Source organism: Nerophis ophidion, linkage group LG16 (assembly GCF_033978795.1).
Source record: "Nerophis ophidion isolate RoL-2023_Sa linkage group LG16, RoL_Noph_v1.0, whole genome shotgun sequence".
NCBI classification, from domain to species: domain Eukaryota; kingdom Metazoa; phylum Chordata; class Actinopteri; order Syngnathiformes; family Syngnathidae; genus Nerophis; species Nerophis ophidion.
The window spans coordinates 1,856,414-1,881,537 of NC_084626.1; the positions used below are offsets into that span (position 1 = coordinate 1,856,414).

The 25,124-nt window shown below is 39.8% G+C and overlaps 1 protein-coding gene across 13 annotated transcripts in view; it reads left to right on the forward strand.

The window, feature by feature from the left end:
- Positions 1 to 25,124, forward strand: part of plekha6 (pleckstrin homology domain containing, family A member 6) — a 249,741-nt gene that overhangs the window by 110,458 nt on the left and 114,159 nt on the right. For all 13 annotated transcript variants that reach the window (XM_061922543.1, XM_061922534.1, XM_061922533.1 and 10 more), the window contains 2 exons: positions 14,417 to 14,531; positions 17,913 to 18,017. In XM_061922543.1, the coding sequence (XP_061778527.1) occupies positions 14,417 to 14,531; positions 17,913 to 18,017 (220 nt within the window). The remainder of the gene's footprint in view (positions 1 to 14,416; positions 14,532 to 17,912; positions 18,018 to 25,124) is intronic.

Here is a 25,124-nt window from a genome sequence, read left to right on the forward strand (position 1 = left end):
TGTCTGTATATCAATCTGTGTGTGAATAATCTGATTCATGCGTGTGTGTGCAATAATGTGTGTGTCTGTATATCAATCTGTGTGTGTATAATCTGATTCATGAGTGTGTGTGCAATAATGTGTGTGTCTGTATATCAATCTGTGTGTGTGTAATCTGATCTGTGTGCGTGCAATAATGTGTGTGTCTGTATATCAATCTGTGTGTGTGTAATCTGATTCATGCTTGTGTGTGCAACAATGTGTGTGTCTGTATATCAATATGTGTGTGTGTAATTTGATTAATGTGTGGTTGTGTGTGTGTGTCTGCAATATTGTGTGGGTCTGTATATCAATCTGTTTGTGTGTGTGTGCAATAATATGTGTGTCCGTATATCAATCTATGTGTGTGTAATCTGATTCATGCGTGTGTGTGCAATAATGTGTGTGTCTGTATATCAATCTGTGTATGTGTGTAATCTGATTCATGTGTGTGTGTGCGCAATAATGTTTGTATCTGTATATCAATCTGTGTGTGTGTGTGTGTGTGAGTGTGTGCAATATTGTCTGTGTCTGTATATCAATCTTTTTGTGTGTGTGTGTGTAATCTGATCTGTGTGTGTGTGTGCAATAATGTGTGTGTTTGTATATCAATCTGTGTGTGTTTAATCTGATTCATGCGTGTGTGTGCAATAATGTGTGTGTCTGTATATCAATCTGTGTATGTGTGTAATCTGATTCATGTGTGTGTGTGCGCAATAATGTTTGTATCTGTATATCAATCTGTGTGTGTGTGTGTGTGCAATATTGTCTGTGTCTGTATATCAATCTTTTTGTGTGTGTGTGTGCAATAATGTGTGTGTTTGTATATCAATCTGTGTGTGTTTAATCTGATTCATGCGTGTGTGTGTGCAATAATGTGTGTGTCTGTATATCAATCTGTGTATGTGTAATCTGATTCGTGTGTGTGTGTGCAATAATGTGTGTATCTGTATATCAATCTGTGTGTGTGCAATATTGTGTGTGTCTGTATATCAATCTGTTTGTGTGTGTGTTTTTGTGTGTTAGTAAAATCTGATTCATGTGTGTGTGCAATAATATGTGTGTCTGTATATCAATCTGTTTGTGTGTGTGTGTGTGTGTAATCTGATTCATGTGTGTGTGTGCCTGCAATAATGTGTGTGTCTGTATATCAATCTATATGTGTGTGTGTAATCTGATCTGTGTGTGTGTGTGTCCACAATAATTTGTGTGTCTGTATATCAATCTGTGTGTGTGTGATCTGATTCACAGACACGTGAATTGCATTACACACACACAGAGACTTAGATATAGGTGGTAGCCAATAATGAAGTTCCAGTAATACTTCCACACCATCACTAGTTTGCCAAACAGCTCTAAAAGGGGGCGTGTCAGACAAGTTCCAGGACTGATAAAGACATTTTTCACCGTGAGGCTGACATTATTTGCCACGGAACCACATGATGGACGGCCATGTCTGCCAAGAGATCCTTGCAGCGTTTGTTTGCTTTATTGCCCGAGAAGAAGCACGAGTCGTAGCAAAGGACAGCTCACAACATACTTGTCAACTTTCCCCCTTTTTGCCCGTAAATTCCGTTTTTTTTATGTCTGTCTTTCCCTGCGGCTTGCAGCCTTGTTTTTCTTTTTTCCGAATTTTGGTCTCATTGAAAAAAAACCCTCATAATTTATTGCCGCTATTGCAGATCTGTGTACGCTGCACAGCAATCTGGGGGACAAGGGGCGTAATTCAATCAACTAAATAGAGTTGGTTGGACATGAGGACGGTTGAAAAGTCTGCCAAAATAAATCCAAACTTTGTGTAAATATCTTGTCAAATAGGCCGAAACATAATCTTTAACTAAAGAAGAGCTGGCATGAACTCACACTTCCTCATACTTTCTGTGACATATAGTGCCGCCCTAGTGGCTCCCTGGAGTATTTTTTAAAAAAGATTGAAAAATGGAAAAATATGGAGGGAAAACATTTTTTAGTTTGACGACAAATGTAACACAAACTATCCTAATTGTTAGAAATCCCACTGTTTAATATCTTTGTGTGTTTGCTTCACTGATGACACTATTTGGCAAACACTGTTTTGTCCTACTCATTTCGGCGATTCTTGAACTCACCGTAGTGTTGACTGATACGCGACAGTTTGTTTACAGGTAACATCTTCCACTCCTTTGTCCCATTTGTCCACCAAAAGTTTTATACTGTACATGAAATCACAAAGGTGCGCTTTGTGGATGTTATTGTCTTGTTGGAGTGCTAATCAAGTATGACCTATACGTGCTACAAATCTATGCAATATATACATATGGGGTGTTATGGGCTAGGAACAGAAGACTACCGAATTCCCTTGAATTGTCGCCAGGCATATAGTATGCACCTGGTTTGAATTACTGCCGGGTCGAACTTGCTTCGCGAAATAATTAGTGCATGCTTAGTATTACCGCCGGGTCAAACTCGTGATGTCACAAGTGACACTTCCCCTGTCATCATTTTCAAAATGGAGGAGGCTGATTTCAATACCGGTAATTTGAAATCGCATAAAGGGAAGAAGAGCTATTCAGTAGGATTTAAGGTACCGGTATGCTAAAAAGAACAGTAAGCAGCTATGGTTTTTTAATATACCATAGCTGCGTGTGTCAAATATGAGTCATTAGATGACTCCCGCCTCCTGGTGGTAGAGGGCGCTAGTGATCCTTTTTGCGACTACCCGCTGCAGAAGAAGTGACAATGAGTGACGTGATATGTGCTGGGACGGATATGACGGACTTTTTAGGATGTAACACCTACGCTGGCTATGTAAACAACCGGGCTGAAATAAAGCATGTTCCAGTCCTAAATACCCAGTGTACTATTTATACAATAACACTTCATGGTGGCTGCGGTGGGATAAAGAGATCACCCAAGGAGCAGAACGGGAGGGGGGAGTTCCCCGAGGATAATTCTGTCGTCGCCCGCACTAGAGGAGCCGAGCTAACTGATAGCGGTTTTCTAAACTGGATTTTCAATCGAAGCAGGAGGTAATAAAGGAAGATCTCCATCGAGACAGAAAGACTTTCAAAACTGAAGAAAGATAAGGAAGACTTCTATAAACAAGTTATCGATGCTTTTGATCAGAAGGAGCTGGCATGGACTATAAACGACTTTATCATTGTTACAAATATGCGCCAGACTGTGAACCCACACCGAACAAGATTGACCAACACATTTTGGGAGAACTGTTGCGATCCGTGTCTCGGATCTTCAAATATTATTGCTTATTTTTCCATCTTTGTTCTCATTCTCCGTCTGATCCGTTTATTTCCCGTTTAGTCCATCACCATGGTAACTTATTAGTTTCAGCTGTTACTCCCGGTTCCTGCACACCTGTTCTCTGCTAATTACCTTCCCTTTATAAGCCAGCCTCTTCTGTTTCTTCTTTCTGGACTCTAATTTGCTCACATGCAACAAGTAACGTCAGGTATGTTTTTCTCGCTAGCTCATTAGCTAAGCCACTTTGTTGTCATCTTTAGCTCACATGCTAATCATCTTTGTTTTCATTTTTTGTGCCCTCGTGCCAAATCTTAGTTCTTTATATTTCCTAGCTTTCACGCTAGCGTCTTTTGTTTCCCTTTTTATTAGCTCCAGTGTTTTTGTTCAGAGCTCACTTTTTGTTAATAAATTTGTTAGATCTTACCTTTGTTGTGTTCTTCGTTTGACGCATCCTCGAGGGAATCGAACCCGGTACCACGATGCCGAACCGGCGTTACAAGAACATCCGCACCGTGACACAACATAAATACGACAGAACAAATATAATAATGTTTGTCATTTTTGTTTGGTGTGGGTTCACAGTGTGGCGCATATTTGTAACAGTGTTAAAGTGGTTTATACGGCCACCCTCAGTGTGACCTGTATGGCTGTTGATCAAATATGTCTTGCTGTCGCATTCTGCATCTACAGAAGCAAAATACAACATGTGGCTGAGCTGTTAGTGCACACTTGATATTGTTTTTTGGGCGAAATTTGGAGAATGATTATACCTGGAGGGGCACTGTAAATTGAGAGTCTCCGGAAAAATCGAGGGTATACAAATATGACGCTGTAAAGCGCTATTTATATGAAACTCCTGAAAAAAACGTCTCGCGGGGCCGCATGTTTGAGACCCCTGGACTAGATGCTTCTTTTCCTTAGCTCGCCATCAAAAAGAGAAGCCTGCCTATAAGAGCCAGGACCATTCTTATAAATCCATGTGTACACAAATAATCTTCATTAAATAACACTAATTGCATTATCAGGTATTCATGATATATTATTCAATAATATTTTATTAGTATTCATAATACTTTTTCGATAATTTCCATGTTGGAATCATAATACGCAATAGAATGCTAAAATAACCATTAGCAGCATAATTATGACCTATACAAAGCAGTCAGTGCACTAAACGTGCTTATTATCAAAACACATTTAAAAGTACATTCAATACACAATTGTTATCATTAGTTTAAGTCAAAAACTTTTTATATGGACGACTAAGAATATGCCACAAAGACTGTTGCAATGAAGAAAAAATTATGCTTAAAGGCTTACTGAAATGAGATTTTCTTATTTAAACAGGATAGCAGTCCATTCTATGTGTCATACTTGATCATTTCGCGATATTGCCATATTTTTTGCTGAAACCTTTGGTCGCTGATAAAAAGCCTTGCCTGTACCGGAAGTAGCGTGACGTCAAGGGTTGTAGAGCTCCTCACATCTGAACATTGATTACAATCATGGCCACCAGCAGCCAGAGCGATTCGGACCGATAAAGTGATGATTTCCCCATTAATTCGAGTAAGGGTGAAATATTTGTGGATGAGGATGGTAAGAGTGAAGGACTAGCAAAAAAAAAAAAAAAAAGGACAGTGCAGTGGGAGCGATTCAGATGTTCTTAGACACATTTACTAGGATAATTCTTGAAAATCCCTCATCTGCTTATTGTGTTACTAGTGTTTTAGTGAGATTATATTGTCGTACCTGAAAGTCGGAGGGTGTGGTGACCGCCAGTGTCTCTGAGGGAAGCCACGTTTCTCGACGAGGCTAAACGAAGGCAGCCGGTCGGGCCGGGCTGAGCTTATTTTCCCCCTCCTCCACGATGAAAGCATTCCACATTCGGGGGCGGCCGGTCGGAGAAGGCAAGACAGTCCACAGCTGCCTATTTGACAGGTGCACGAGGAACGAGGCAAGCTCTGCTCATGTCTATGGTATGAGCCGACTTATTACCACAATTTTCTCACCGAAACCTGCCGGTTGGGAACCATGTTCGCTTGATCGCTCCGTTCCATAGTAAAGCTTCACCTTCGGGAATGTAAACAAGGAAACACTGGCTGTATTTGTGTTGCTAAAGACGGCCGCAATACACCGCTTTCCACCCACAGCTTTCTTCTTTGACGTCTCCATTATTCATTGAACAAATTGCAAAAGATTCAGCAACACAGATGTCCATAATACTGTGGAATTATGCGATGAAAACAGACGACTGGAACAAAATGTCCTCTAAAATGCGTGACGTCACGCTCACGCGTCATCATACCGCTACGTTTTAGCATGATACTTCCGTGCGAAATTTAAAATTGCAATTTAGTAAACTAAAAAGGCCGTATTGGCATGTGTTGCAATGTTAATATTTCATCATTGATATATAAACTATCAGACTGCGTGGTCGCTAGTAGTGGGTTTCAGTAGGCCTTTGAGGTGCTATTGTCATAAATTTGGACTCACCAACTCAGCTTCTACAGTCAAACACAGCTTAATGACAAAAAGAAATCCAGCGCCGGTAGTCAGCTCTATAAAGTTACAAAATAAGCAGTAAGTTTAAAATCTGTCAGCACAATATTTCAGGTGAAAACGAGAATTAAAAACCTACCTTGAGCAGAAATACACTTGATCTCCTCTCACCTCCTGGCCACTTCCTGCTATCGGCTTATAAGCTCCCCTAATTGGACCGTGGTGGTCATGTGACAAGGGGGAGGTGCACCGAGCTCTCAAAGAGTAAATAAAGCAAGATCATACCAGTCACTTCCTGCTACCGGCATATAACTAAAGCTGGTTGGACTGTGGCGGTCACATGACTAGGAAGAGCGCAAAGAGTAAATAGAAAGGCAAGAGCCTAATAGTCTCCACAAAGGTTTGTATTTGACACCTGGGTTACACACACATATTTGGTCAGTGCATGACTGCAAGATAATCAATGCTAACATGCTATTTATGCTAGACCAGGGGTCACCAACGCGGTGCCCGCGGGCACCAAGTAGCCCATAAGGACCAGATGAGTCGCCCGCTGCCCTGTTCTAAAAATAGCTCAAATAGCAGCACTTACCAGTGAGCTGCCTCTATTTTTCAAATTTTATTTATTTACTAGCAAGCTGATCTCGTTTTGCTCGACATTTTGAATTCTAAGAGAGACAAAACACAAACAGAATTAAAAAAAAACAAGAAAATATTTTAAAGACTTGGTCTTCACTTGTTTAGATAGATTCATATATTTTTTTTTACATTGCTTCTTATAACTTTCAGAAAGACAATTTTAGAGAAAAAAAATACAACCTTAAAACTATTTTAGGATTTTTAAACACCTTTTTACCTTTTGAATTCCTTCCTCTTTTTTCTTGACAATTTAGATCAATGTTCAAGTACATTTATTTTTTTATTGTAAAGAATAATAAATACATTTAAATTTAATTCTTCATTTTAGCTTGTGTTTTTTTTGACAGAGAATATTTGTGAAATATTTCTTCAAACTTGTCATGATTAAAATTCCCAAAAATTTATTCTGGCAAATCTAGAAAATCTTTAGAATAAAATTTAAATCTTATTTAAAAGTCTTTGAATTCCTTTTAAAATTTTTGTTCTGGAAAATCTAGAAGAAATAATGATTTGTCTTTGTTAGAAATATAGCTTGGTCCAATTTGTTATATATTCTAACAAAGTGCAGATTGGATTTTAACTTATTTAAAACATGTCATCAAAATTCTAAAATTAATCAGGAAAAAATACTAATGATGTTCCATAAATTATTTTTTGAATTTTTTCAAAAAGATTCGAATTAGCTAGTTTTTGTCTTCATTTTTTTCCCGTTAAATTTTGAATTTTAAAGAGTCGAAATTGAAGATAAACTGTTTCAAAATTTAATTTTAATTTTTTTTCATCTTTTTTCCTCTTTTAAACCGTTCAATTAACTGTTTTTTTTCATCATTTATTCTCTACAAAAAAACCTTCCGTAAAAGGAAAAAAAATGTACGACGGAAGGACAGAAAGAAATACCCATTTTTTTATATATATATAGATTTATTTATATTAAAGGTAAATTCAGCAAATTGGCTATTTCTGGCAATTTATTTAAGTGTGTATCAAACTGGTAAAAACTATTCCGTCAAATCTAGGAAATCTTTAGAATCAAATTTAAATCTTATTTAAAAGTCTTTGAATTTCTTTTAAAATGTTTGTTCTGGAAAATCTAGAAGAAATAATGATTTGTCTTTGTTAGAAATATAGCTTGGTCCAATTTGTTATATATTCTAACAAAGTGCAAGTTGGATTTTAATCTATTTAAAACATGTCATCAAAATTCTAAAATTAATCTTAATCAGGAAAAATTACTAATGATGTTATATAAATTCTTTTTTAATTTTTTTTCCAAAAGATTCAAATTAGCTAGTTGTTCTCCTCTTTTTTTTCGGTTGAATTTTGAATTTTAAATTGTTTAAATTGAAGATGTTTCAAAATTTAATCTTCATTTTTTTTTCCTGTTTTCTTCTCTCTTAAACCGTTCAATTAAGTGTTTTTTTCATCATTTATTCTCTACAAAAAAAACTTGCATTTGTTGCTGTTTGCTTCACTGCACAACCTGTCTGGTAATTAAAGTACTTGTATCCTGCATCCTGAGGTCACAATTACCGCAGCCATGCGATTTCGTGACATCATTTTTTAAACTTTAATTTTTTAATTTGAAAATACCTTGTTTTGACCCATTTTCCCGGGAAATCTGCTTCAGGGTGAAATGCAAATGTTGACGGGTATGACTCACATGAATGCAGTGTCCTAATAAAACGTTTTCACTTGTGTTACGATACCGATATTAAAGCTTTTGAGTTTCAAAAGCCTCGATCAAGTGGGTATGAAAATACTGACCTATTAGATATTAACCATCTAGAATTGATCTCTAAAGGATATCACCACATGGGCTCAGGAACACTTCAGAAAACCACTGTCACTAAATACAGTTTGTCCCTACATCTATAAGTGCAAGTCAAAGCTCTACTATACAAAATGAAAGCCATTTATCAACAACATCCAGAAACACCGCCGGCTCCTCTGGGCCCAAGATCATCTAAGATGGACTGATGCAAAGTGGAAAAGTGTTCTGTGGTCTGACGAGTCCACATTCCAAATTGTTTTTGGAAATATTCGACATCGTGTCATCCGGACCATAGGGGAAGTGAACCATCCAGACTGTTATCGATGCAAAGTTGAAAAGGGGGGTGCATTAGTGTCCAAGGCATGGGTAACTAACACATCTGTGAAGGCACCATTAATGCTGAAAGGTACATACAGGTTTTGGAACAACATATGCTCCCATCTAAGCGCAGACTTTTTTCATGGACGCCCCTGCTTATTTCAGCAAGACAATGCCAAGCCACATTCAGCATGTGTTACAACAGCGTGGCTTTGTAAAAAAAAGAGTGGCGGGTACTTTCTTGGCCCGCCTGCAGTCCAGACCTGTCTCCCATGGAAAATGTGTGGCGCATTATGAAGCGTAAAATACGACAGCGCAGACCCCGGACTGTTGAGCGACTGAAGCTCTACATCAGGGGTGTAAAACTCAAATACAGTGTGGGCCAAAATTTAATACTGAACAAAGCCGCGGGCCAAGGTTGAACCAATTAACCTTTTAGGTTGTATTGTGGTGTCCCGGAAGAGTTAGTGCTGCAAGGGCTTCTGGGTATTTGTTCTATTGTGTTACGGTACGGATGTTCTCCCGAAATGTGTTTGTCATTCTTGTTTGGTGTGGGTTCACAGTGTGCCACATATTTGTAACAGTGTTAAAGTTGTTCATACGGCCACCCTCAAGTGTCACCTGTATGGCTGTTGACCAAGTATGCATTGCATTCACTTACGAGTGTGTATAAGCCGCTTACATTATGAAGCTGTTTGTATGGAGGATAAGTGGACGTGACGACAGGTTTTAGAGAATGTTAAAGGCAGTGCCTTTAAGGCACGGCCCCCATTATTGTTGTCCGGGTGGAAATCGGGGGATATTCGGGAGAATGGTTGCCCGGGGAGATTTTCGGGAGGCGCACTGAAGTCCGGAAGTCTCCCGGGAAAATCGGGAGGGTTGGCAAGTATGAATATTAGCGATGAACGCGGTGTTACAGCGGCACAGCCACTGTATAATACCGGCGGGCCAGTTCTAATGTTTATTTGATATTGCCTCAAGGGCCAAATGAAAGTTTGGCCCGTGAGAGTTTGACACCCATGCTCTACATAAAACAAGAATGCGAAAGACTTCCACTTTCAAAGCTTGAAAAATTTGTTTCCTCAGTTCCCAAACGTTTATTGAGTGTTGTTAAAAGAAAATGTGATGTAACACAGTGGTGAACATGCCCTTTCCCAACTACTTTGGCACGTGTTGCAGCCATGAAATTCTAAGTTAATTATTATTTGCAAAAAAAAATTTAGTTAATGAGTTTGAACATCAAATATGTTGTCTTTGTAGTGCATTCAATTAAATATGGGTTGAAAATGATTTGCAAATCATTTTATTCTGTTTTTATTTACCTCTAACACAATTTCCCAACTCATATGGAAACGGGGTTTGTAATAGCCAAATATGACTCTTCGATACTAATTGTTTATATTGACAAATGTTGTGTTTTATACTGCAATATTGCTCAACTAATAACACTTGTGTCTAGCTAGCTTTTTTGCTATTGTGAGCTTATATGTTGTGTATCTGCTAGCTCCTGGTAACCCATAGCAGGCATTCTTTAACTTGTTTGTCCCTCAGCCCACTCAGATATTAACTCTAAATCAGCCCTCTTACTCTTGACCTTAATCATATTCAAAAATGATATCTAACCTACCTACTGTTTATCAGGTAAAAACACCGATGACATCTATTAAACAGACAAGAAGCAAGGAATTAATTTAGCTCAATGAGGAGAAACATCTGGGCTGTACTCTTGTACAGTCTTCCACCCCGCTCTGAGGAAATCAATCAATCAATCAATCAATGTTTACTTATATAGCCCTAAATCACTAGTGTCTCAAAGGGCTGCACAAACCACTACGACATCCTCGGTAGGCCCACATAAGGGCAAGGAAAACTCACACCCAGTGGGACGTCGGTGACAATGATGACTATGAGAACCTTGGAGAGGAGGAAAGCAATGGATGTCGAGCGGGTCCAACATGATTCTGTGAAAGTTCAATCCATAATGGATCCAACACAGTCGCGAGAGTCCAGTCCAAAGCGGATCCAACACAGCAGCGAGAGTCCCGTTCACAGCGGAGCCAGCAGGAAACCATCCCAAGCGGGAAGGATTGCACACCTCTTTTATTTGGACATTCCCTGATTGCATAGCATCAGCTGTTTCTAAAGGGAAGGAGGTCAAAAACAGCCGTTGCCCTCGGTCATATAACAGTTCAGAGAAAAGATGCCTGGAGCTTGCGTCAGCTCCTGCTTCCTCTCCGCTTTGTAGATATCTGGTCAAGGCAAGATCTTCCTGTGGATCACAGTAGATGAAAGAAACTGACACCTTCATGTCGCTTCCCATCTTACACAGTGGAGTTTTTCAAGTCTTTTGCTTGGTAGGATCAAAGACGGATTTTGTCCTCTCGCCGGATAACTTACATACAATTATTCGGACACAGGTCAAGAACAAATTCCTTAACTGACCTTGGCGTAGCACAGTTGGACTCTATGAGGGTTATCTTCTAAATAAAAAAACGAAGTTTGGGTTTAAAAATTAATCTTTTGTGACAGCAGTCCTGGAACGTTTTTGTATCTGCTACTTAGTTGCCGTATCTGCTACTTAGTTGCGAGCTTTGCAGATCGCTTTTGAAGCATTTGTGTATCCTTAGGCAGTCCAGTCAGTGCAAGGGAGGGCGGCATAATATTTGCTATGAAAATGTGTCATGCTTGTAATCATTTGAGCTGAAATCCGTCAAGTTGCAGCTGTGGAAGTGTCCTACTTAGCAACCACTCACCATAAACCGCAACACTAAAGGATCTCGTTCTCTCTAAGTGAATAAACATGAGGAAAGATGAATTTTCAAAACATTTATCTTAAGTACTGTTATATTGTATATTGTACCAAAAGTACAAAACACAGCGATCATAATATTTTATTAGAACGTATCAAAACACGAATTGGTATGTCAGACTTAGCCCTGTCTTGGTTTAACTCTTATCTTACTGACAGGGTGCAGTGCGTCTCCCATAACAATGTGACCTCGGACTACGTTAAGGTAACGTGTGGAGTTCCCCAGGGTTCGGTCCTTGGCCCTGCACTCTACAGCATGTACATGCTGCCGCTAGGTGACATCACACGCAAATACGGTGTTAGCTTTCACTGTTATGCTGATGACACCCAACTCTACATGCCCCTAAAGCTGACCAACACGCCGGACTGTAGTCAGCTGGAGGCGTGTCTTAATAAAATCAAACAATGGATGTCCGCTAACTTTTTGCAACTCAACGCCAAAAAAACGGAAATGCTGATTATCGGTCCTGCTAGACACCGACCTCTATTTAATAATACAACTCCAACATTTGACAACCAAACAATTAAACAAGAAGACACGGTAAAGAATCTGGGTATTATCTTCGACCCAACTCTCTCCTTTGAGGCACACATTAAAAGCGTTACTAAAACGGCCTTCTTTCATCTCCGTAATATCGCTAAAATTCGCTCCATTCTGTCCACTAAAGACGCCGAGATCATTATCCATGCGTTTGTTACGTCTCGCCTCGATTACTGTAACGTATTATTTTCGGGTCTCCCCATGTCTAGCATTAAAAGATTACAGTTGGTACAAAATGCGGCTGCTAGACTTTTGACAAGAACAAGAAAGTTTGATCACATTACGCCTGTACTGGCTCACCTGCACTGGCTTCCTGTGCACTTAAGATGTGACTTTAAGGTTTTACTACTTACGTATAAAATACTACACGGTCTAGCTCCATCCTATCTTGCCGATTGTATTGTACCATATGTCCCGGCAAGAAATCTGCGTTCAAAGGACTCCGGCTTATTAGTGATTCCTAAAGCCCAAAAAAAGTCTGCGGGCTATAGAGCATTTTCCGTTCGTGCTCCAGTACTCTGGAATGCCCTCCCGGTAACAGTTCGAGATGCTACCTCAGTAGAAGCATTTATGTCTCACCTTAAAACTCATCTGTATACTCTAGCCTTTAAATAGACTCCCTTTTTAGACCAGTTGATCTGCCGTTTCTTTTCTTTTTCTTCTATGTCCCACTCTCCTTTGTGGAGGGAGTCCGGTCCGATCCGGTGGCCATGTACTGCTCGCCTGTGTATCGGCTGGGGACATCTCTGCGCTGCTGATCCGCCTCCGCTTGGGATGGTTTCCTGCTGGCTGCGCTGTGAACGGGACTCTCGCTGCTGTGTTGGATCCGCTTTGGACTGGACTCTCGCGACTGTGTTGGATCCATTATGGATTGAACTTTCACAGTATCATGTTAGACCCGCTCGACATCCATTGCTTTCCTCCTCTCCAAGGTTCTCATAGTCATCATTGTCACCGACGTCCCACTGGGTGTGAGTTTTCCTTGCCCTTATGTGGGCCTACTGAGGATATCGTAGTGGTTTGTGCAGCCCTTTGAGACACTAGTGATTCAGGGCTATATAAGTAAACATTGATTGATTGAAGTTGTCGCTTTGTGTAAATGGTAAATAAAAACAGAATACATTGATTTGCAAATCATTTTCAACCTATATTCAATTAAATAGACTGTAAAGGTTCAAACTGGTAAACTTTGTTATTTATTGCAAATATTAGCTCATTTGGAATTTGATGCCGGTGTCACGCCAAATTTCTTCCCCCTACAAAAACCTTCCCCCAATTTACTACCGGGGTCATGATTGATACAAACGTTTTGTTAACGCTATATTATAAAAATACAGACGTTTTATTAAAGCTATATTATAAAAAAATAATAAAAATAACTATTTACAAACACAAGCTATGGGATGACGTAAGAGGAAAAGTGACCCCGGAAATAAATGCATCATCCCATACATAGCCTGTGTTTGTAAATTGTTTTAAATTTTTTCTAATAAAGCGTTAACAAAACGTCTGTATTTTTATAATATAGCGTTAAAAAAACATCTGTATTTTTATAATACAGCGTTAACAAAACGTCTGTATTAATCATGACCCCGGAAGTAAATGGGGGGGGGGGGGGGGGGGGGGTTGTAGGGGGGAAGAAATTTGGCGTGACACCTGCAACATGTTTCAAAAAAGCTGGCACAAGTGGCAAAAAAAAGCCTGAGAAAGTGGAGGAACGCTCATCAAACACTTATTTGGAACATCCAACAGGGTGAACAGGCTAATTGGGAACAGGTGGGTGCCATGATTGGGTATAAAAGCACTTTCCATGAAATGCTAAGTAATTCACAAACAAAGGATGGGGCGAGGCTCACAAATTTGTGAACAAATGCGTGAGCAAATTGTCCGAAAATTTAAGAACATTTCTCAACGAGCTATTGCAAGGAATTTAGGGATTTCACCATCTACGGTCTGTAATGTCATCAAAAGGTTCAGAGAATTTGGAAAAAAATCACTGCACGTTAGCGACGATACTACGGACTTTCGATCCCTTAGGCGGTACTGTATTAAAAAGCGACGTCCGTGCGTAAAGGATATCACCACATGGGCTCAGGAACACTTCAGAGAACCACTGTCAGTAACTACAGTTTGTATATGCAAGTTAAAACTCTACTTTGCAAAGCGAAAGCCATTTATCAACAACACCCAGAAACGCCACCTGGCTAATGCGAAGTGAAAAAGTGTTCTGTGGTCGGATGAGGCCACATTTCAAATTATTTTTGGAAACTGTGGACGTCGTGTCCTCGTCTCCCCAGTTCCCAAACGTGTATAGAGTGTTGTTAAAAGGAAAGGCCATGTAACACAGTGGTAAAAATGCCCCTGTGACAACTATTTTGCAATGTGTAATGATTATTTGCAAAAAAAGAAAATACATTTCTCAGTTCGAATGTTAAATATCTTGTCTTCAGTTAAATATAAGTTGAAAAGGATTTCCAAATCATTGCATTCTGGTTTTATTTACCATTTGCACAACTTGCCAACTTCACTGGTTTTGGGTTTCGTACAAATTAGTGACGTCACATCTTTTGTTTCTGTGCAGGAGCTGTGATTTGGACATGAACGGGAAAGAGAACGCTGCCGCCAAGAAGATCAGCCACTCTAAAAGTAACACCATGGTTTCGGAGCTGCATCAGGAAGTCCACCCATGTGGCCGAGTAAGAACTATACTTAGACTTAGACAAACTTTAATGATCCACAAGGGAAACCAATAGCTCAGTAACAAATGATGGAAAGTGTAAGGATGGAAAGGACAATGCAGATATAAATAGGTATTTATATTGATGTAAAATAAAACATATGTATGTAATATTTACATAATATTATATATACTGTACAACAGGGGTCACCAACGGGGTGCCTGTGGGCACCAGGTAGCCCGTAAGGAACAGAGGAGTCGCCCGCTGGCCTGTTCTAAAAATAGCTCAAATAGCAGCACTTACCAGTGAGCTGCCTCTATTTTTTTGAATTGTATTTATTTACTAGCAAACTGGTCTCGCTTTGCTGGACATTTTTACTTCTAAGAGAGACAAAACTCAAATAGAAGTTGAAAATCCAAGAAAATATTTTAAAGACTTGGTCTTCACTTGTTTAAATAAATTAATTTATTTTTTTACTTTGCTTCTTGCAACTTTCAGAAAGACAATTTTAGAGAAAAAATACAAGCTTAAAAATGATTTTAGGATTTTTAAACACCTTTTTACCTTTTAAATTCCTCCCTCTTCTTTCCTGACAATTTAAATCAATGTTCAAGTATTTATTTTTTTAATGCAAAGGATAATAAATACATTTTAATTTAATTCTTCATTTTAGCTTCTGTTTTTTCGACGAAAAATATATGTGAAATATTTCTTTGAATTTATGATTAAAATTAAAAAAAATAATCTGGCAAATCTAGAAAATCTGTAGAATCAAATTTAAATATTATTTCAAGGTCTTTTGAATTTCTTTTAAAATTTTTGTTCTGGAAAATGTAGAAGAAATAATGATTTTTCTTTGTTAGAAATATAGCTTGGTCCAATTTTTTATATTTTCTAACAAAGTGCAGAATGGATTTTAACCTATTTAAAACATGTCATAAAAATTCTAAAATTAATCTAAATCAGGAAAAATTACTAATTATGTTCCATAAATTATTTTTTTAATTTTTTCAAAAAATTTCGAATTAGCTAGTTTTTCTCTTCATTTTTTTCGGTCGAATTTTGAATTGTAAAGAGTCGAAATTGAAGATAAACTTGGTTTCAAAATTTAATTTACATTTTTTTTGTCTTTCCTCCTCTTTTAAACCGTTCATTTAAGTGTTTTTTTTCATCATTTATTCTCTACAAAAAACCTTCCATAAAAGGAAAAAAAAATGTACGACGGAATGACAGACAGAAATACCCATTTTTTTATATGTATAAATTTATTTATTAAAGGTAAATTGAGCAAATTGGCTATTTCTGGCAATTTTTTTAAGTGTGTATCAAACTGGTAGCCCTTCGCATTAATCAGTACCCAAGAAGTAGCTCTTGGTTTCAAAAAGGTTGGTGACCCCTGCTGTACACATATATCGGGCGGTCATATTTTTCTCCGCTCCCTCCTTTCCCAGTTTGCTCTCTTCGTTTTTCTCTTGTCTGAACTTTTTTGAAGCCACTTTCTTTGCGCTGTCCTCAAATCTAAAACATCAGACATGGATATGATCAGCTGGACTCTCGATGCGATTGACAAAGTCTTTTCGACGAGGAAAAGAGGTTCGTGAGAGACTCCAGGGATAAATGGAGAATTATGTGCCTCTTCATCCTGTCCATCGAGGACGTGGAAGACATTTACCTATTTGGAACCGTGATCGCGGGGCACCTGCTGATTGGGCTGGGCATTGCTCTGATTTATCGTAAAATTCGAAAGACAATGGCCGCCACTCAAGGAGTCCAAAGGCTGTTGGGCTGTTGTGGCGATTTCTGAACTAAATCGCAAGATGGATCACATCATGGAGAACTTGCTGAAAGGGAAGATTGAATGGAATTTGAGAGACTAAGAACAGACGAGACATTGTTTTGGCTGTTCGCGAAAAAACAAACATACTAATCTACGATTTGACTCCCTCAAATGGGCTTGAGGACCAGGTTGTTCTGAAAAACACCCCTGAGGACACCTCAGGGATGGACGCTTTTGACCTCTCTCCCTTCTAAACAAAACCTGGAGTTGAACTTTTTCATTTCGGCCTCAGTCTACAAAAACATTACACCATCGCACCCAAGACACACACCTCCCCTCTACCACACCACGCCTTCACCACCGCTTGTTTTTCCCCTCGGGGCCTTCCAGGGCTCCAACTCCCTCCCACTCCTCCTCAATGCGAGTTGTCGTGATTAAATGTAACGTGTTTATCTGTGCATTGCAAATAAGGTTTTTTTCAGCCTTAGTGTGATATTTTTTTAAACTCTTCCCCCCTTTCCCAATATCACTTTTTTCCAAACTTTAAGGAGCGCCGTAAAAATGGCTGATCCGTTGGCGGTCCCGTCTTGTCTCTCTGTAACGTATGTCTGCTCTTAGTGGGACTGTGCCGAAAATGTACTTTTCAGTTCTTATGCGGCTTGTGCATGTTAAGAATTGACAATAAATTATTTCCATTTCCATTTCCATATAATATTAAATTATGTCTATATCATATATACAGTGACAAGTGTCAGGTAATAGACAGATATCATCTATTGCTGTATGGCGATTGCGGAATGAAGGAGTGATTGAATCGAACAATGTGGGAACGAAACTAAAGGAGCCTTTTGGAGTAAGAACTCCGCTGTCCCTCAATGGTCTGGTGGAGTGGGTGGGCAGGATTGTCCATGATGGCCAACAGTCCATTCAGTGTCCTCTTGTCCCTCACTGACATACACGCCGCCAATAGTTTGGCCCGGCTTTCCGGATCAGTTTGTCAATCCGGTTTGAGTCCCTTCTGCTGGTGCTGCTCCCCCAACAAACCACTGCAAAGTACAGGACACTGGCCACAACAGACGGATAAGATATCTCCACCAGCTTGCTGCACACATTAAAGGACCGAAGCTTCCTCAGAAAATAAGAGTCTGCTCATGCCCTTCTTGTAAATCACATTGCAGTTGTCCTTCCAGTCCAGTCTGCTGTTCAAGGTTCTTATACTGCCCCACTACTGCCACCTCCCAGCCCAGGATCTTGATGGGCTTCACCGGGGTCATTCTCTACCAGAAGTCGATGACCAGCTCTTTGGTCTTGTCCACATTAAGAACCAGATGGTTCGCCTGAGACCACTCCACAAAGTCAGCGATCAGTGTCCTGTGGTCCGATTCCCGTCCCTCTCCGATAACCACAGAAAAAGTCATCCAAGTATTTCTGCAGGTTGCAGGACTTGGAACTATACTGGAAGTCTAAGGTGTACAAGGTGATCAGGAGAGGAGACAGGACCGTCCCATGTTTCAGCAATACTACTCCTATTCATCAACTGCTGTAACCATTGCTCCGCTCTTCTGAAAAACGTTCAAATGGCACACTTTTTAGTCAGTTTTGTACTTTTCTCTGATTTTCAGACATCCCGCAATCCCAGGAAGGCGGCGACATTCGGGAAGCGCTCCAACTCCATGCGCAGGAATCCCAAAGCACAGGTGACCCGAGCAGGATGGCTGTACAAGCAGGTACTTTTCGGTTCAATTTAACATTCATGCACAAATCGGGGTTTGATTCATTCCCAGGTCTTCATCCGGGGACCCCTTATGTTTTAATTACAGGAAGTTTACCAAGGAACGAGTACTAATAAATGATCCGCGTACACATTACTGAGTATAGGAACTGGGAACAGGGTTTTTATTTGAAAAAAAGGGCATACAATATAAAAAAAGGGCATATAATATGAAAAAAGTTTGTTAAAGTACGAGCCCTGTTTTTGGTTGACATAAGAAATGTTTTTTTCTCTCACACACACTACTGAAATACTCTCTTACACACTACTGAAACACTCTCACACACACTACTGAAATACTCTCTTACACACTACTGAAACACTCTCACACACACTACTGAAATACTCTCTTACACACTACTGAAACACTCTCACACACACTACTGAAATACTCTCTTACACACTACTGAAACACTCTCACACACACTACTGAAATACTCTCACACACACTACTGAAACACTCCCACACACACTACTGAAATACTCTCTTACACACTACTGAAACACTCTCACACACACTACTGAAACACTCTTACGAACAGGAGGAGAAGGAGATTTTTAGAAGAAAGTTCTAAAGCTTAATGATATATCACATCTATCAGATTACTGAAGTTTTTGTTTTGTTTTTTAACCCTTCACATTCATATTTTGCTGTGTTTGTTGCATTTGGCATGATTGTCAAATCTGTCGATTGAGAGGAGGTGTGGCGTTCATATGTTCTCAATATTGAGTGTTTTATTGTTCATAGAAAAAATAAAATTCCATTCCGTTCTTTAAGGCGGTCTGCCATGACATTTTTAGCATTCAAACAGACTTTATTGTGAAGTTTTGTATTGGTTTTCCTAAAAATAGATATACCGGCCCCCAGTCACATTTTTTTCTCTAAATTTGGCCCCCCGGGTCAAAATAATTCCCCAGGCCTGTTTTAGGCCAACATGCGTTCGTTCTCCCCTTTTCTGTCTACTGTCAGGAGGTATTGGTGGCGAACCCCAAGATGCAGAGATGACAGGCTTGGAAAATGAAAACATGGTTTTAAATATTAAAAAAATAAGGCAAGGAAAACACAAACCAGAAACCAGGAAACAGCAAACAGGGACAGGAGTCGGGATCCAGGGAAAAGCCCTCGGCTTCCAAAACAAGGCAGTCCAAAACAAACAGCAAACAATACTCCAGCACTCACTACAGGGCAAGGCAGGTTTAAATAATACCTCTGATTAGTGCTCAGGCAGCATAAGTAACCATGGTAACCAAAACAAGGGTGCACAAAAAACAGGAACCGAAGGAGTCTTAGATTGAAAATAAAAAAACATAATCCAGACCAATAGATCATGACATCTACACACTGTGTCTGCTGGTTAGTACTCTGTGATTGTGCGCTGCTGAACATGCTCCTCTGCTTATAAACCAGCAATGTCATGACGTGAAGATGCCCCGGAACTGGTACTTTTCAAACAGAGTATAGTACTGTTTTTTTTATTCATTCGTACCGCACAACCCTAGTCGAAACTAAATAAATGTTTTCTCCTGGTTTGAATATATATATATATATATATATATATATATATATATATATATATAGGGGTGTGGGAAAAAATCGATTAGAATACAAATCCCAATTCTCACGTTGTGCGATTCAGAATCGATTCTCATTTTTTTTTAAAAATCGATTTTTAATTTTTTTTTGGTTTATTTTTTTTATTTTTTATCAATCGATTCGAATACAAATCGCAACTCTCACGTTGTGCGATTCAGAATCGATTCTCATTTTTTTTTAAAAATTGATTTTTAATTTTATTTTTTTTATTTTTTATTTTTTATCAATCGATTCGAATACAAATCGCAATTCTCACGTTGTGCGATTAAGAATCGATTCTCATTTTTAAAAAAAAATCGATTTTTAATTTTTTTTTGGTTTCTTTATTTTTTTTTTATCAATCGATTCGAATACAAATCGCAATTCTCACGTTGTGCGATTCAGAATCGATTCTCTTTTTTTTTTTTTAATTCGATTTTAAATATTTTTTTTTAATTTTTTTTTTTTTATCAATCGATTCGAATACAAATCGCAGTTCTCACGTTCTGCGATTCAGAATCGATTCTCTTTTTTTTTTTTTAAATCGATTTTTAATTTTTTTTGTTTTATTTCTTTTTATTTTTTTTTTTTTTATCAATCCAACAAAGCAATACACAGCAATACCATAACAATGCAATCCAATTCCAAAACCGAACCTGACCCAGCAACACTCAGAACTGCAATAAACAGAGCAATTGATAGAAGACAAACACGACACAGAACAAACCAAAAGTAGTGAAACAAAAATGAATATTATCAACAACAGTATTAATATTAGTTATAATTTCAGCATAGCAGTGATTAAAAATCCCTCATTGACATTATCATTAGACATTTATAAAAATTTAAAAATAATGTCACAGTGGCTTACACTTGCATCGCATCTCATAAGCTTGACAACACACTGTGTCCAATGTTTTCACAAATAAAAAAATAAGTCATATTTTAGGTTTGTTTAATAGTTAAACAAATTTACATTATTGCAATCAGTTGATAAAACATTGTCCTTTACAATTATAAAAGGGTTTTTTTTTTAAATCTACTACTCTGCTAGCATGTCAGCAGACTGGGGTAGATCCTGCTGAAATCCTATGTATTGAATGAATACAGAATCGCTTTGAATCGGAAAAATATCGATACATAATGGAATCGCGACCCCAAGCATCGATATTGAATCGAATCGTGGGGCACCCAAAGATTCGCAGCCCTAATATATGATGTCCCGAACAACTTCAAAAATATTCTTCTATAGAAAAGGTGTGGTGGGGGCGGCAAAAATATGCTTCCATAGAAAAGTTGTGGTGGGGGCGGCAGTTGCACGTGCACACGCTTCGACTTGCCTAAACGCATGTGGAGAGAGCAAAGAGACATACTTCCGCCAAATTAGGGCGGCATAAGAAAGCGCCTCCCGCCCCCGGCCACGGCACGCTCCTTCATGCTGAGGCAATCTCTCCTGGTCTGTATCACACAATACAAGACAGAATGTCAACTCAATATCACCCCTGCGGCATTCACACAAAATAATTTTTTAAACGCTTAACATTTTGGATTCCTTTTCCTTCCTGTAATAACATTTCTCAACGGCGAAAACACACCAAGGTGTTTTACTTTTTACCTTTTTTAGGTTTGAAAGACTGCCAATTTTGCCACAACCGATCAAATCTTTCTTTATCTCCCTGGAGCTTTTTCAAAAATGTATGAAAATGGGAAAAAAGATGAGGGAAAAATATATATTTTTTGTTTTAATCTGGTTTTTAGAGGAGGACAAACATGACACAAACCTCTCTAGTTGTTAAAAATCCCACTGTTTATGTTATACATGCTTCTCTGATGAGAGTATTTGGCGAGCGCCATTTTGTCCTACTAATTCCGGGAGTACTTGAACTCAACGTAGTTTGTATACTTGTGCAACTTTTTCTGACGCTGCCACAGAAAGACGTGTTTTATTCCATCCATCCATCCATCTTCTTCCGCTTATCCGAGGTCGGGTCGCGGGGGCAACAGCCTAAACAGGGAAGCCCAGACTTCCCTCTCCGAAGCCACTTTGTCTAGCTCTTCCCGGGGGATCCCGAGGCGTTCCCAGGCCAGCCGGGAGACATAGTCTTCCCAACGTGTCCTGGGTCTTCCCCGTGGCCTCCTACCGGTTGGACGTGCCCTAAACACCTCCCTAGGGAGGCGTTCGGGTGGCATCCTGACCAGATGCCCGAACCACCTCATCTGGCTCCTCTCGATGTGGAGGAGCAGCGGCTTTACTTTGAGCTCCTCCCGGATGGCAGAGCTTCTCACCCTATCTCTAAGGGAGAGCCCCGCCACACGGCGGAGGAAACTCATTTCGGCCGCTTGTACCCGTGATCTTATCCTTTCGGTCATGACCCAAAGCTCATGACCATAGGTGAGGATGGGAACGTAGATCGACCGGTAAATTGAGAGCTTTGCCTTCCGGCTCATCTCCTTCTTCACCACAACGGATCGGTACAACGTCCACATTACTGAAGACGCCGCACCGATCCGCCTGTCGATCTCACGATCCACTCTTCCCTCACTCGTGAACAAGACTCCTAGGTACTCGAACTCCTCCACTTGGGGCAGGCTCTCCTCCCCAACCCGGAGATGGCATTCCACCCTTTTCCGGGTGAGAACCATGGACTCGGACTTGGAGGTGCTGATTCTCATTCCGGTCGCTTCACACTCGGCTGCGAACTGATTCAGCGAGAGCTGAAGATCCCGGTCAGATGAAGCCATCAGGACCACATCATCTGCAAAAAGCAGAGACCTAATCCTGCGGCAACCAAACCGGAATCCCTCAACGCCTTGACTGCGCCTAAAAATTCTGTCCATAAAAGTTATGAACAGAATTGGTGACAAAGGACAGTCTTGGCGGAGTCCAACCCTCACTGGAAATGTGTTCGACTTACTGTCGGCAATGCGGACCAAACTCTGGCACTGATCATACAGGGAGCGGACCGCCACAATAAGACAGTCCGATACCCCATACTCTCTGAGCACTCCCCACAGGACTTCCCGAGGGACACGGTCGAATGCCTTCTCCAAGTCCACAAAGCACATGTAGACTGGTTGGGCAAACTCCCATGCACCCTCAAGAACCCTGCCGAGAGTATAGAGCTGGTCCACAGTTCCACGACCAGGACGAAAACTACACTGTTCCTCCTGAATCCGAGGTTCGACTATCCGGCGTAGCCTCCTCTCCAGTACACCTGAATAAACCTTACCGGGAAGGCTGTGGAGTGTTATCCCACGATAGTTGGAACACGTCAGAACGGGACGTCACCTAGGTAATAAAGCCGCCATTTTCTCAAACACATTACAAACACCGCGTCTCAGCTCTGTTATTTTCCGTTTTTTCGACTATTTTCTGTAACCTTGGAGACATCATGCCTCGTCTGTGTGTTGTCGGAGGGTGTAACAACACCAACAGGGAGGGATTCAAGTTGCACCACTGGCCCGAAGATGCGAAAGTGGCAAGAAACTGGACGAAATTTATTCAAAATACGAGGGTGTGGGGAAAGCCGACAAAATGGTCAGTCGTTTGTTCCGCACACTTTACAGACGAAAGCTATGCTACTACAGAGATGGCAAGATTGTGTGGATATCCTGCGACACTCAAAGCAGATGCATTTCCAAAGATAAAGTCAAAGAAATCTGCCGCCAGACCCCCATTGAATGTGCCGGAGTGTCTGCACATTTTACCGGCGATGCTAAGGCAGACATGGCACAGAGATGTATGGATAACCTGCAGATGCATTTCCAACAATAAAGTCAACAAAATCACAAAGGTGAGTTTTGTTGATGTTGTTGACTTATGTGCTAATCAGACATATTTGGTCGCGGTATGACTGCCAGCTAATCGATGCTAACATGCTATTTAGGCTAGCTGTATATACATTTGAAACTATATTTACATCCAGCGTTTCACTCCACCCACATTTAATGCCAAACAAACACTTACCAATCGATGGATTTAAGTTGATCCAGTGTCACAAAATGCGAAACTTCCGATCGTTGGTCTGCACATTTTACCGGCGATGCTAAGGCAGACATGGCACAGAGATGTATGGATAACCTGCAGATGCATTTGCAACGATAAAGTCAACGAAGTCACAAAGGTGAGTTTTGTTGATGTTGGTGACTTATGTGCTAATCAGACATATTTGGTCACGGCATGACTGCCAGCTAATCGATGCTAACATGCTATTTAGGCTAGCTGTATGTACTTTTGAAACTATATTTACATCCAGCGTTTCCCTCCACCCACATTTAATGCCAAACAAACACTTACCAATCGACGGATTTAAGTTGATCCAGTGTCACAAGATGCGAAACTTCCGATCGTTGGTCAGTGAAGTGAATTATATTTATATAGCGCTTTTCTCAAGTGACTCAAAGCACTTTACATAGTGACACCCAATATCTAAGTTACGTTTAAACCAGTGTGGGTGGCACTGGGAGCAGGTGGGTAAAGTGCCTTGCCAAAGGACACAACGGCAGTAACTAGGATGGCACAAGCGGGAATTGAACCTGCAACCCTCAAGTTGCTGGCACGGCCACTCTACCAACCGAGCTATGCACATTTTACCGGCGATGCTAAGTCAAACATGGCCTATTCGCTCAATAGCTTCAGTTTCTTCTTCAATCTCGTTTTCGCTATCTGCCTCCATATTCGTTTCAATAATCTGTCGAATCGCTGAAGCCGCTGAAATCCGAGTCTGAATCCGAGCTAGTGTCGCTATATCTTGCTGTGCTATCCGCCTGTATAGCATGTATATCACTGGATAACGTCACAGGAAAATGGACGGTGGCTTCGCAGATAGCGAATATCAGGCACTTTAAAGCCTTTTTTCGGGATATTCTATGATGGGTAAAATTTTGAAAAAAAAATCGAAAAATAAAATAAGCCACTGGGAACTGATTTGTATTGGTTTTAACTAGGGCTGTGAATCTTTGGGTGTCCCACTATTCGATTCAATATCGAATCTTGGGGTCAAGATTCGACAATATATCGATTTTTTCGATTCGATTCGATTTTTAATTCAAAAACGATATTTTTCCGATTCAAAACGATTCTGTGTTCATTCAATACATAGGATTTCAGCAGGATCTACCCCAGTCTGCTGACATGCTAGCAGAGTAGTAGATTTTTTAAAATAAAAAACTTTTATAATTGTAAAGGGCAATGTTTTATCAACTGATTGCCATAATGTACATTTGTTTTAACTATTAAACGAACTAAAAATATGACTTATTTTATCTTTGTAAAAACATTGGACACAGTGTGTTGTCAAGCTTATGAGATGCGATGCAAGTGTAAGCCACTGTGACACTATTGTTCTTTTTTATTATTTATATAAATGTCTAATGATAATGTCAATGAGGGATTTTTAATCACTGCTATGCTGAAATTATAACTAATATTGATACTGTTGTTGATAATATTCATTTTTGTTTCACTACTTTTGGTTTGTTCTGTGTGGT